This window comes from Hesperophylax consimilis, chromosome 1 (assembly GCF_061612785.1).
Source record: "Hesperophylax consimilis isolate HC1 chromosome 1, BYU_Hcon_1.0, whole genome shotgun sequence".
Taxonomy (NCBI): Eukaryota; Metazoa; Arthropoda; class Insecta; order Trichoptera; family Limnephilidae; genus Hesperophylax; species Hesperophylax consimilis.
Genome location: NC_142836.1, coordinates 9,918,819 through 9,932,477, shown reverse-complemented (window position 1 = coordinate 9,932,477; position 13,659 = coordinate 9,918,819). Strand labels below are relative to the sequence as shown.

Here is a 13,659-nt window from a genome sequence, read left to right as displayed (position 1 = left end):
TCTTTCGTTAACCTACACAGAGTCATAGACAACATTCTACACATAGCGGAAAGCAGCTAGCGACACCTGGTGGTAAATTGCGAGAGAAGGCAAGGCGATTGACAACTTCATTTCCGTTCTCTACAATCTTTGGTCACGCAAAATGGTGTGTATTTTTCTCTCTTGACTGATTTTTTTCCAATTTTTCTTATTACAGAAGCGTATTGAGTATTTATTATCATGTTAAATCAATTGCTGCTGTATCTAACGATACTTTAGTTCATTGTAGTTATATTTTTCGACAATTTCTACGAAAGATACGCTGTCATATCTGCCATGTGGCTATAACCCTAAAATTAGTTTGTTTCGTATATGCTGATGTTTTTCGGATGAATAAAAGCTATCCAATATTGTGTGCTCGTTTCCTTTGGTGTGATATAAATATTTATTCTTTGTTTTGGTTTTAGACTTGCAAGCGACGAAACGCCGGACGTTCCAAGAACGGTCGTGGTCATGTTGAACCCGTCCGATGCACAAACTGCGCTAGGTGCGTGCCTAAAGATAAGGCCATCAAGAAGTTCGTCATCAGGAACATCGTAGAGGCTGCTGCCGTCAGGGATATCATGGAGGCCTCCATCGATAGTAAGTACCTGAATCTCAGATAAAAGTGTCAAGTGAACTTCATAACATCACGGTGTTTACTCCAAATACAGTGAATTCAATATACCTATATAGTGTATTAAAGTTTGTGTATGTCGCATTCTGGCTGTTAAGTGAGATCTGTGGTTTTAATTCTTTGATAAAATATTAATATTTCACGGGCAATGGAATCAGCAATACTTCCTGCTTTTATTTTTCAGAACTGTGCTTCACCCTTTTCGTATATGTTGGCCAGTTGTCCTTTAATTTTCTTCAGTAAACACCATTGTCCTTCCAATCGATTTTCTTGCCTGTCCTTATTACAATGAACTATGATTTTTGGATGATGATATAGAAAACGATAGTTATACATCCCAATAAAGGGAAGACAGTACTACATTTTCACACACCATCACTAAATCTTTCGTAAAAGTGGGGTGTGAGGTTACCATCTGATAACATAAAGTTTTACAATTTGGCGGGCGGGTTTGTCAAGTGGTTCTACGTTTGGTGATTTAGCCGAGGTGCCCGGGTTCACCCAGGTGAGATGTGTTCAGGATGCGCTTGCCCACCAGCTGCGTGGCGTACTGGATCGGGAGAGGCTGGTTTGGGGAGACCCTTTGACCTCCCCAACTGGTCTCTCTTGACCCATTGCCTTTTGCCGCAGCGGGAGGGATAGATCATTCGTTCGTCACTCTTGGACAGATTCCTACCCACCCTTCATAATTCCCAGAACTTCCTTTCCTTAAAAGGACTACACAGGATCCCCAAAGATGACAATAGGCCCTGAGGGAAATTATTTTTCTTAGGGCCTCTTGTTTGGAGTTAATGTAAAAAAAAAGCTTACCATCAACCTGTAATAATCTGTTCGTACACTCTGTCTTTTTCTACTGTGTGAGTACTGATCAGTTTTAGCAGTTACCCAAAGTGTGCTTTTATATGCCCTACGGTGTTTCATTTCCGTAATGCGTGTGAGGGAGATATACAATATTGATTACATTTTTCCTTTGGGGAACAATTGTTTGTCTCATTTTCAAGAGCGCTTACTTACACACTAGTGTGTAATGGCGCTAATCCATTTGCGAGTAAAACTGCTGGTATGCCGGCGAGTCAAAGGTACAAACTGCCAATCTAGCACTTGTATAAGTGGTTTTAAGAACCGGTGGTTTGACTCGCTGTGCTTGTTTGAAATAAAAAATAAACTGTCAGTGGATCAGTCAAGCCAACTATCTTTTAATAGCTTTCTTTGGTTTCCTGTTCCACAACTGGTAACATGCCATGTCACTACGCTGGTGGTTGAGAGTACTGTTTACTGCCAATGGATCAACAAGTACTGTTAGCTTCTCGACTCGCAAATGGATCAGCGCCTTTAAAAAGAACTGCAGTATTATTGTGATAAAGAACATTTATATTATTTGTGCCAAGCCACAGGGGTCATTTATAATTTCTATGGCCACAGTACCAACAAAACATACGACGTACATTATTTATCACAATAATGCTGCAGTTTCTTATACACTAAATAATAGTAGTTGAAAATGAGACAAAATTTCTGTTTCCATAGGAAAATTGTAATCATTATCATACATCTCCCTCACATGTATTAAAGAAATGAAACACTGTTGCTGTCGCCGTAGGAATTGTAAAAGCGCCCATTAATCGTTTCCACGCTAATCTTATTCTTGTTAATCCAAATCTTCGGTGTCAAAGAACAATGGCGGATGTGCAAATTTTTAGTTTTTTTTGAGATCAAGAAATATAGTGTTTGATATTTTGCGTTAATCCCTATTTATTTCATTGGAGAAATATATTATTAAAAACAGTAGAAATGCAGAAATGAAACTTTAAACAGATAATGGCTACGACGCAACGGTTTCGGCAACAGACCTTAATTTTTTTTATTAATAATAATAATCATTCTCGTTGTGTACATTTTATGTTCTGTAAAAATGTATCCTAAATAATTGAATTTATTACATTTGTTCTAATGTATCGTTTCTTCTTCCAGGCAACTACCAGCTCCCCAAACTCTACGCGAAGCTCCACTACTGCGTGTCATGCGCAATCCACAGCAAGGTGGTGCGCAACAGGTCCAAGAAGGATCGCCGCATCAGGACCCCTCCCCAGCGGTCCTTCCCCAGGGATAATCGTAACAACCAGAACAGGCCCAGGAAGTGAACAACTATTCCACTTACATTACTCAAAATAAAATAATGTAAACAACCTTTGTGTTTTATTTTAATTGTTCATTCTTTATACATTATTTTGCATATTACTAAGATGCTGCTATGTCCAAAACAATGAAAATACTGTATCATAATGTCGGCAGTCGACAGTCAACAGCGAGTCTCGCCTAATTACACCCAGAATTAAACAATTTATGGCTGGGAATATGTGGACTGCTAGTTGATATTTTCTTTTATTAAGGACTAGCTTATAGTAAGTGCCCCGGGCGTGCACATGAGGTTAAATAGTACAGGGCTCCAAGCAAAGAATTATAGCAGGCGGGTGCAATGTTGTACCCAACTCATTGATAACAAGATAAAGGAAGCGGGAAAGACGGACGCGCGCCTGACGCACAGGCGCCGCGCTTGGGGTCTCTTGCTTTAACTAGTCCCTTAATGCAGGGGTCTCCAAACTTTCTAGCCGGAGGGCCACATTGACTACTCCAGTGAGTTCAGAGGGCCAAAACCGTTTTAATTTCTAGACACCCATATTTTCTGTCCTAGGGACGGGGGGGGGGTAGACAATAGAATTTTCAGGGATGAAAAAATAGCTTTAGATAACGTAGCTTTGAAGATAATTTTTGATACTCGTTTCTCAGACCTTGATATCATTGCGAATCAAATAAAGATTTTTCAAAAAAATCCTCGATATATTCGCGCGATACTTGTGGACGCAATGTATTGGTGCCAAGTACCTCGCCAACGAGCATATTTATTTATTCGCACGAAAAAATTCGCGGAGTTTTCGCCCCTTCTGAGCAAGGTAGCGGGTCCTTGATGACACTGGTCATAAGATGTCGCGGGCCGGATACGGCCCGCGGGCCGTAGTTTGGAGACCCCTGCCTTAATGGACTAATGTCCAATTACACAATACATATACATAATATGACATGATGAAAATAAAAGGAACGGTACTTGATAATAAACTAATGAATCAGAAACGAAAGTAGGACATGTTAATAAATAAGAGATGATATTCAAGTCTAAGTCTGAACAAGGTGTTGAGTCCATTATTTAAGAAGTTATTCCATAAACAAAAATCATTTAGACTGGCACTAACAATTTCAAGGCACTGACTTGAGTTCGACATTCAAGAAAGTGGAGATTGGTACCCATAAAAATAGTGTTGATTGAGGAAAAGCAATGAATTATTTGTGAGTTTACAACAAGGAGTGTTGACATGGATGAGTTGCAACAAAGAAGATGGATCAATAATATCAATGGGTTTTGGTAAAAATCATTTTCATCAGAAATTACTGATTTCATTTGCATCAAACCCTTTAAATATCAGGAACCCAATTTCGTATGATGTTTGGGGCCAAATTTGGTCTCCTAATAATTAAAGGGTTAAAATTATTAATCGTAATGTAATAATAATTATTAAATTATGATGCAAATGAGATCAGTCAGTTCTACGTGTTTCTAATAAAGGCTTGTTAGTTCAATACCAAACAAGTAGTCGTATCTTACTCTCCCTAATCTCCATAGATGTTGACAACTTCAAGCGGTGACCAGTAGTTCTTATAGAAAAAAATCGTGGCAGTCCATGCATTTTGAACATGATCAGTTTTTTAAGGTGAAACAACCTTATAATTATAAGCAATAATTAGTTGCCTGGAATATCAATACAAATTGATTTATTTTTACTCGGGAGATATATTCAATTTGTATTGATATTTCAGGTGACTAATTATTTGTTATTCTTTATGCTATGCATAAAACTTTGTCTTATAAACATTAGTTTATCATTAAAAAAAAATTATAACAACAACCTTGGCGAACTTTATAAAGTATTTGTACTAAGAGCCCAGTTTCACTGGGATGGCACTAAAGGTTGGGACACAAAACCAATTGTATAGCGCTCTGTGGAGGGTCCCTAACTCGGTGTCCTCACAATTTGGTGCCTGAAACTTGCCAACCAGTAAAATGTATGTCAGCTCACTCAGACACCAATATGGTGTCCCATTGCAATAGGGCCGTAACTGTCCCAAGGAATAAGGCGGAATATGACTGTTTCGTGACAAAATCTGAATAGCCAGGTACTTTCCAACCCTTCTCTTCCTCTCCCCACTTCCTTCAGCCTCGCAGCTTTACCCAATTGGGGATGCCATAGTCCAACTGACTCCAGACTGTTGGGACACTTGTGCGGTATCCACAAAAAAGTAAAATAAAATCAACAGCAAGATATTTTTATTTTCTAATCTTTTGCAGCATATCTAAAAAGCAGACTTGGTTTATACTTGTTAAAAATTTACCGAAAGATGCTTGAGAATGCAGTTTAGGAATGAAGTTCTCTCTCTTCTGATTTCAGGATGGGAAAATTAAACATTATGTTAGTTATTTATGTATTTATTGGAAATTCTTTTATCCATGAGACCTATAGTTACAATTTTAATATATACGGCGTGAGGAATGCATAAGAGGCATTTGGATCAGGCACCGAGAGTCAGTTTATGCAACTGGAAAACTAACATGTGGTTGATATCTCCTTCCAATAATTTTTAAATACATGTTTTTGAATTTCACTTTCGTTCTCGGGAATGAATGAATGCAAATCTTGGAAGCGGAAATTAACCCACTTCCCGACATCCGATCCAGCTGAAACTCGGCAAGATTCATTGTCCATGACAATGCATTCTATCAATATTTTAAGCACGCTACACATGGATATTTAAGCATTTCTCTGAAATTGGATGACAGCAGATAATATACGAAATAAATGTTACTGCATTATAAACATTATGTACTTTAAAAACAATTAAAAAAAAGTTTCATAAATTTTTCTTAAATTGTGACTGGAATCTTTGGTTTCATATAGGTATAAAATAAAAAAAAATTCTGTGGTTTAATTCCAAATTTGAATATAAAGTGTGGTGTTTCCTCTTTCTAACACCATTTAGATTATATTTTACACCATGACAGTAAGGGAGACAAAAAGATTTCTATGAGACCATATGAGTTGTTCCAAAAAGCGAACAAATCAGCCTGAGGGATAAAGCAGAGGATCGGCCCCACGACACCCACGGTTCAATGTAAATAATAGTAGCTGGGTCATTCCCCCGAGCGTATTTCCTTTACCGTGTTCAATAGGAGGCAGTACAGTAATATTACCTTGAAACATGCCCGAGTTTCTTACGTTAATTCTCTTTCTAAACTGTATTTCTGTCTCCTATTGAACACGCAAAAGGAAATACGCTTCCCCCAAGCAGGTTAAAAAGTATTAACGCGATTTCCAAAAATCACTTCTGTGGACCCCAAAATATTGATTATTTCGGAAAGATTTAAAGATTTTCACATGAAGCTTTTTTAAAGTTAAAACTTTAGTAATGCCCAAATAAAAGCCACTTATGCTAATAATATAGTAAATATGAAAGCGTAAACACTTTTTAACCTGTTCGGCGGAAAGACCCAAGCGAGTAAGCAGATAATTTTTCTCCTGATGGATTCACTTTTAAATTATTCATCATCAACATTAAAAATAATAGGCAGCCATCTATGTCATTGTTTCATAAGTTTCTATCAGCATTTGCATCAAGTCCATTTGTTCTATCGTAAGGAAATCTTTCATTTCTGTGTTCAAGTTAATGAGTGCTTTGATGTCATTAGTTTTACAGGCAAATAATACAGATTGCAGGTGCAGGAATAATTCAGGGTGAATCGGATATTCTGAAAGAAAGAACAGTAATGTTTCATATTCTCTCTCATAAAACTAATCTAGGCAAATCTATTAATTCATTTTTCAAATAATAGCAACATACCTTCATTTAGACACGGTTCTTCATCACTTACAATGGTGTATCTTTTAACCAGATTGGCTTCCGTTGTAACATTGTCAGGAGATGGTTGAACGATAAGATAAAGCAAAAGAATGTTCACTTCACACCTAAAACAGTGGAAAAAAATAATAAATAGTACTTCTTGTAACAAGAATGTTACCAGCAAGTTTTTAAATATTGTAATTACCTCTGAATGTAGTGTTTGTAATCAAGAACTTTCGCAGCAGAATCGATTATTTTAAATATTTTTAGCGCCTCTGCATAATTTTCTGAAAAAAAAACAACAATATAAACAACTCAAGTGTGGTAGGGACCACTGCTACGTAAAGTGGAAAGAAAAATATGGAAAATAAAATACCATTACGTAATATATGGGTATTTTACAAGAGATTCATAACGGGACTACGCATTTTCCTAGAGTTTTTCTTTTTAATTAGCAATGTTTGCTGATAAGAAAGAAAAACTCTAGAAAATAGTAATATTTAAAAAAACAAATGCCCTGTTAATAGCCTTGTTTATAATAATTAGGTCCCAACGGTTGAGTGAATAAAGATGTTGTCCCGGTAAGACAGTTGAGATCGTTATCATTTTATTTTCTGTGTCTCGTTCTGTTTCATGTTTCTTTTGGGCTTATTATTATTATCCTCTTCTTGAATAATATAAATTAAAATTAACTAACTAACTAACCATCACGCCGTTTTTCCGCAAGGGTAAGCAGAGAGGACGGACCGCCAAACAACTCGGTCTTGGCACACACTCCTTGCCTCATTCACATTCATTCATACTCTTCTATTATTCGGACTCTTGACATGGCCCGACTCAAGTATCTGATTCACTTGGTCGTGCCATGTCTTCCTCGGGCGTCCTCTACTTCTGCTACCATTCATATTTGCATCGTATATTCTCCTTACACTCCTTTCTTCGCTCATTAGCTCAACATGCCCAAACCATTTAAGCGTCCCTTTCTTGATCTTACTCATTACGCTTACATCAGCCTTGCTCTCGTTGCGGATCTCCACATTTCTCACACGATCGTACATGGTTTTACCACACATACGTCTCAGGGATCTCATTTATACAGCATTCAGTCTACTTTCATCCTTTCTCTGCTAGTTCCATGACTCACTTCCGTACATCAGGGTAGGTACTAGCACTCCATTGTGGACTGCTAGCTTCGCTTCTTTGGATAATTTTTTGTTAGCGCCAACTGCGTTCAGTCCTCCATTAATGGAGTTAATGGGTCGGCCTTCCCATCTCCCGTAAACATACTTCCTAAATACACAAACTCATCCATCTGCTCCAAGTATTCCTCATTCACAACTTTATTGCACACTTTTTCGTACTCTCTCTTTCAAACACCATTACTTTAGACTTACTTACATTCATCATTAACTCATTCTTCATACATACTTCGTTCATCCTAGACACGAGAGACTGTAGATCTTCCATTCTGTTAGCAATCAGCACCGCATCATCAGCATACAACAGGCAACATACTCTCAGATTACTCAAATTCGCGCCCAATCCCACCTCTTTCAATTCTTGCATACAATTATCATATTAGAGACATTAATATATTATCTCCAGGCGACATTATGGGAGGAATCTTGCGGACATATTGTTCCTGTTTAGCTAGCTGTTGTTATCGCTGGACATCACGTTATCCTTTATAAATTTTACATTTACAATTGTTAATTTGCATGGCACCCTTCTATGAAACAGGTCAGATTATAATCGTTGTATTCCTTTGTCACTAATTTACTTATAAAATTGCTACCATTTTAATTCCAACGGTAAAGTTAAATCTTCGATCTCTGCAACACCCCTTGAGATATTGTTATCAACCCTAAATTATGAGTCTCATGTTCTGGTTAAATCTAATTGTAAATAATAACTAAAATAATCGATGTTTCATTCATTGCCAATAAATGATTCCTTGTGACATTCTTAAGTTGTTTCAATACTATCTTTCTCACAACTACCTCACAATATGGTATTTGTTGTTCTTAACTTATATTAATTGTTACAATGGCGTTCAACGTGGTAGTTTGGCTGACACAATATTAATATGTTACAATGGCGCCCTACGTGGTTTGTTTCGCCATAATTGAATCTTACTTTGTTACAATGGTCGGCTTATCTTTTCAGTCACAATAACTTCAGATGGGATGGGTTAAATATCTCTCATGGCGAGCAAGAACAACTGAAATTCTGGGTCATACTAGCTTAGTGCCAACATATATTCTATAAATCTTTCATTTTACATCTTAGTGCCATGACTGGAATCGAACCATCAATCTCCAGAGCAAATGTACAGACCACAATGCTAAAAAGCCTCACTAAATTATTCACCCACCACAACACAGGGTCATCCGTAGCATGGAGGGTGAAATATCACAAAAAACCACATTCTCTAAATCATGTATCAATAAAATAAAATAAATAAATCACTATTTAAACAATATTTGCCTCATTTAACAAAACACTCACCTTTTTTCAAATATATGGTAGCAATTTTGGATAGGACATTCAGTTCACAGCCGGTTGTCTCCGGGACAGAGTTGTAGTCCTTGAGACAGTAGCGGTAGTACTGAATGGCCTCGCTGTGGTGGCCGAGGCGTTCCAGGGCCTCCGCCAGCTCCGTGATAACCGCCACTCTCAGCGGGGACTTCTCAGGGTACTTGCTGTGGGCGTGCAAGTAGGAACTGATTGCCGCCTAGAGACAGCAAGTCAAAAATTGTTAAATTTCAATTTGATTCAACAGTATTAATCAAACTACCCAACTACCTGACCTTTATACAGTGTAGGCCTCACCTTTCACACAATCAGTTTTTAGACAAAAAGGACTGAAACTTGCAATGGTTAGTCAAGTTAGTCTGCCTTGAGTGAATTACATAAAAAAATAATACACACTATTCATTACTAGTACATGGCAAAGCTGTGGCAAAATGAAAAATTCGAGAGTCACTCATTATTAAAGGCAAAACAATAAAATTATCTTTATTTAATGGGTTAAATTCGTTTTAATCGTAGTGTAGTTTTTGGAGCTGCAGGTGTAAACCACGAGAGGTCTGGTCTGACCAAATTATGAATTCACTATTATTTTTAAACTAAATTAGTTTTAACAAATAACAAGCAATAATTAGTCGCCTGAAATGTAAATTGAAAATATCTCCCGAGTAAAAATAAATGCCGCCAACGGGAATTGAACCCGTGCCTTCTGATGTCCGGTCAGGTGCTCTGAAACCACTGAGCTATGTCGGCTTATTTCCAACCCGCCAATATGTACTAGTACCTCAATCAACAATTACTGCTTATTATATTTTTTCCACCTGTAAACAACCAACTTTATTTTTGTAGGAAAGGTTTTGTTAGTGTTAAATTTCTCACAAGATGGCGTCGAGACATATTATATCTTCATTTGTTGGTGAAATATTTTTGACTTGTCAAATATTATTATTTTTTTTAATGATAAACTAATGTTTATAAGACAAGGTTTTATGCATAGCATAAAAAATTAGTTTATCATTAAAAAAATAATAAATTAGTTTTCACTGCGGAGAATACCGAAATAAACCTTTTGTGCGTAATATATGTATCGGCTTTTTAGTCTACAGGTTGTGTGATCAATTGTATCTTTTTATGGAAAATAATATCAAGTATCGAAGAGTTGCCCAAAATTATATATTAAAAAATTGTTAATAAGACAGTACTTCCCGCTGTATTATTATATTGACTAGCTGGCCAACTAGTGTGGTATAACTATTACATATAAAAGATGAGCCTTAATGAAAAGGCTAAAATCATTCTTACTAAAATAATCTCAATTATTAACTCAAAAGTTGTTGGTAAACAAAATAAATGTCCACGCACCGCTTCCATATAGCAGACAGAAAACCATTTTCTATATTGACAAATGCAACACCAACTCTAATCAAAATGAATTGGTACAACAAAAAACTTGCAAATATAGACATACATGCTGACATATTCACTGCTAGTTACTATCATTACAGAAGTTCATTGTATTACATTTTAGGTGTGAATAGCACAAAATCATGATGATTAAATTCATTTTATCTTTAAATTGCTAATTTATTATTTTTATAATTTCAGTTGCGCGGCAACATTCCCTCATCCCTTTCCTCCCCCATCCTGCTCCAACGCCATAACCTATTTCCCACTCTATCCATCCTGTATACTTATAAACACATATATTCTTGTATAATAGGTTTATTACATTTGTTCTACATCCATTTTTTATATTACATTCACTAAATACTTAGTTGTATATTACCAATTCAACCATGTGTGAACATTTATAATTGATTTTCCATTTTCCGCCGTATATTAAATTAATATTAAGACTCTTTATGTTCCTTAAAATAAATAAATAAATATACACTCCTATTTGCCCTTTTTGTGCTAAAAATACTTCACTGGGCTTGCAAACTGCAGTTCCCCAGTGGAAACATGAAATAAGATATGGCTGTTTATCATATTATGTAGATGTTTATACAATGTTATTTTCGTCTCTTTCTCTTCAATTGAAAAGAAAAGAGACTTCTTATTCAGATGTCTTCGGTGAATTAGAATTGGCAATTATAATGATTTATTATCATAATATTTGGTGAGTAGGTATATAAGAAATCGACTTTTGAGTGAGATGTTCCCTCAATATTCAGGGACCAATATTTGATATGTCAGAAACAGATGACTGAAGTAAACTTAACTTTTTTAATGTGAATACCGCACAGGAGTTCCAATTGCTCCCAACCATTTGGAGCCAGTGAGACTATGGCATCCCCAATTGTAGATAGGGAAGAGGAAGGTGGGGGGTACCTGGTTAATCAGATCTTATCACCAAACACGGCGAAAGCTATTTCAAGTAATGTTTCAATTCCGAATGGTGGTCTTATATCAGGGCAATAGGTACTTAAGAGTATCTTCCTCTCTTTCACTCTCCGCAAGTATACTATACAGGGTGTGTGGGGGTAAAGTGCACAAACTTCGGGAGGTGATTCTACATGATGGTAGAAGCAAAAAAATTAAATAACTTTTTTAATAATATTATTTTTTTTCCCATACAAAAATATTTTTCCATAGAAACCTCTTGAAGTTGGTGCACTTTGCCTCCGGACTCCCTGTATACTATTTTAAATTAATAAATTGTAAAATAACACAAATGCATCAAATAAAATTTACTTGCGAACGCCGGGATTTGAACGCGCGACCTTCGGATTGCTTGTCGGGAGGCTTACCCCTTGACCACGGAAGGAGTTGAGATAAAATGTACTAAAATTAAATAGACTGCTTCAAGAAAAATTTGCACGTCGTTTATAAGCAAATAAACTTTTATTGTTGACAACATACTCGATTCATCGCATGCTTAAACCGGTATGGGCAGTGGCGACTCTACTATGGGGGTTATTTGGTCAATGACCTCCCAAAAATATCCTGCAATGATATTAATATAGAAATGGATTTAACTAACTACCTGATTATTAATATAGTTTTAATATTCGTTCCGAAATAACAGGTTCCAGTGCCATCTAGCTTCCAAATGATAAGCTATTGCATATACCTACCGTGGGTCACTTTAAATTTTGTCCCCAAACTATCTCCTTTCTTTCTCTTTGCTATACAGAAAAAGGAGGTAAACACCATCATGTCTGACGTATGCTTAGTGTCATACAAAATTTATTTTAAAGGGGTTTTTGGACATGACCATGGTGAGATAGAGATATCTACGACCTAAGATTATTAAGCTATTAAGGGAGATGTGAACAAAATGTCAGTCTAAAGTTTTTGTGTGATAAACGATAGCCATCTTGAATCTTGAATATTAGTTCGCAAAATAATATTTATCATTGTTTACTTTTTAAGTCTACTTATAAACAATGGACTGAGATTGGAGTGATTTAAAACTTTTAATAGGAACATATCTTTCAAAGAAAAAAAAATAGTTATATGTGTAAATAATTAGATAAAAATAATCTTAAATTAAACAATAATGTACTATCGGCTACAGAATAGGTGGGTACCGGCAAATTAATTACACACATTGGCATTTTTATAATATTCACAATGCATTAAATGTGTATTAACATTTAATAATAATTTTTTTTGATTGTGTTACACTTCTGGACCTCCATAGCCGCCTCTGGGTATGCGTTCTTTGTCATTAAATGTTAAGTTATATTTCCCTAATGGACGGCACTGGTTTTGCACCAGCTTTGCAGTGGCCTATTCATTATTTATCACAGGCCTCATTTTTCCATATATTATACAATGTTTAAAGAAGGATTTTGATGCGGGAATTGAAATAATACTAGTACATAGTAATATAATACATACATATACCGTTTGCTCATTCTGTGGCATTCACACTCATATAGATGAAGTCATAGTTAATTAGAATTAGGCCGTTGTATTATTATTAGCTGCTGAACAAGCTTACCTCCAAGTTTTCTCTTCCAGGACTAACACATTTTAATGATCTTAATTTTAATTCCGCCTTCATGAACTGTCTTGCGGACATCAGGAGATACTCCGCAGAGCCAACAGTATTTCCAATAGAGCTCTCGCACTTTGCTGCTTCCAAATAACATATTCCAGCAAATGGTGGCTGCTCGGCCAGTTCACATTGTACAGCCAAATTGCTAAATTCCTCGGTGGCTTCAGATATATTTGGTTTCCTCATAAATCGCCTGAAAAGTTTAAAAACTTAGGTTGTTATTTTTTAATTATTTACAAATAATAAAACAATCCAGGATGTACAAACTTTTTCAGATTATTTTCGATCGCAGTGTATTTTTCTAGAAACTCTGGGCCCAAGTCTGTAGACATTTTGGGTTTTTATTACTAGAAATAATAACTTTGTTAGGTGTTTTGACTATCCAACCATTATCCAACTGTCAGTGTCAGTTGGTGTCAGTTGCGTGTCAGTGTTTAAGATCCATAGAAGATATGTCACGAAACGAACTGACAAATTCTGTGCTGCCAGAATTTAATAATTTTGGGTGCCTAATCAACAGTCA

General features: G+C 36.2%; 2 protein-coding genes across 2 annotated transcripts; one reads left to right on the top strand and one right to left on the bottom strand.

Moving 5' to 3' along the window:
- Positions 1 to 11: 11 nt before the first annotated feature.
- RpS26 (ribosomal protein S26) lies at positions 12 to 2,841 on the top strand. Its single transcript, XM_089645708.1, has 3 exons — positions 12 to 145; positions 447 to 621; positions 2,627 to 2,841. The coding sequence occupies exons 1-3, from the start codon at positions 143 to 145 to the stop codon at positions 2,794 to 2,796; spliced, it is 348 nt and encodes a 115-aa protein (XP_089501834.1). The 5' UTR covers positions 12 to 142; the 3' UTR covers positions 2,797 to 2,841.
- A 2,141-nt stretch (positions 2,842 to 4,982) lies between these two features.
- Positions 4,983 to 13,561, bottom strand: Hap40 (Huntingtin-associated protein 40 kDa). The gene is made up of 6 exons (XM_089636235.1): positions 13,404 to 13,561; positions 13,080 to 13,329; positions 9,110 to 9,335; positions 6,807 to 6,888; positions 6,602 to 6,726; positions 4,983 to 6,509 (listed from the first exon to the last, which is right to left on the bottom strand). Exons 1-6 carry the CDS (start codon positions 13,466 to 13,468, stop codon positions 6,337 to 6,339), a joined length of 921 nt encoding a protein of 306 aa, XP_089492361.1. The 5' UTR covers positions 13,469 to 13,561; the 3' UTR covers positions 4,983 to 6,336.
- Positions 13,562 to 13,659: the final 98 nt, after the last annotated feature.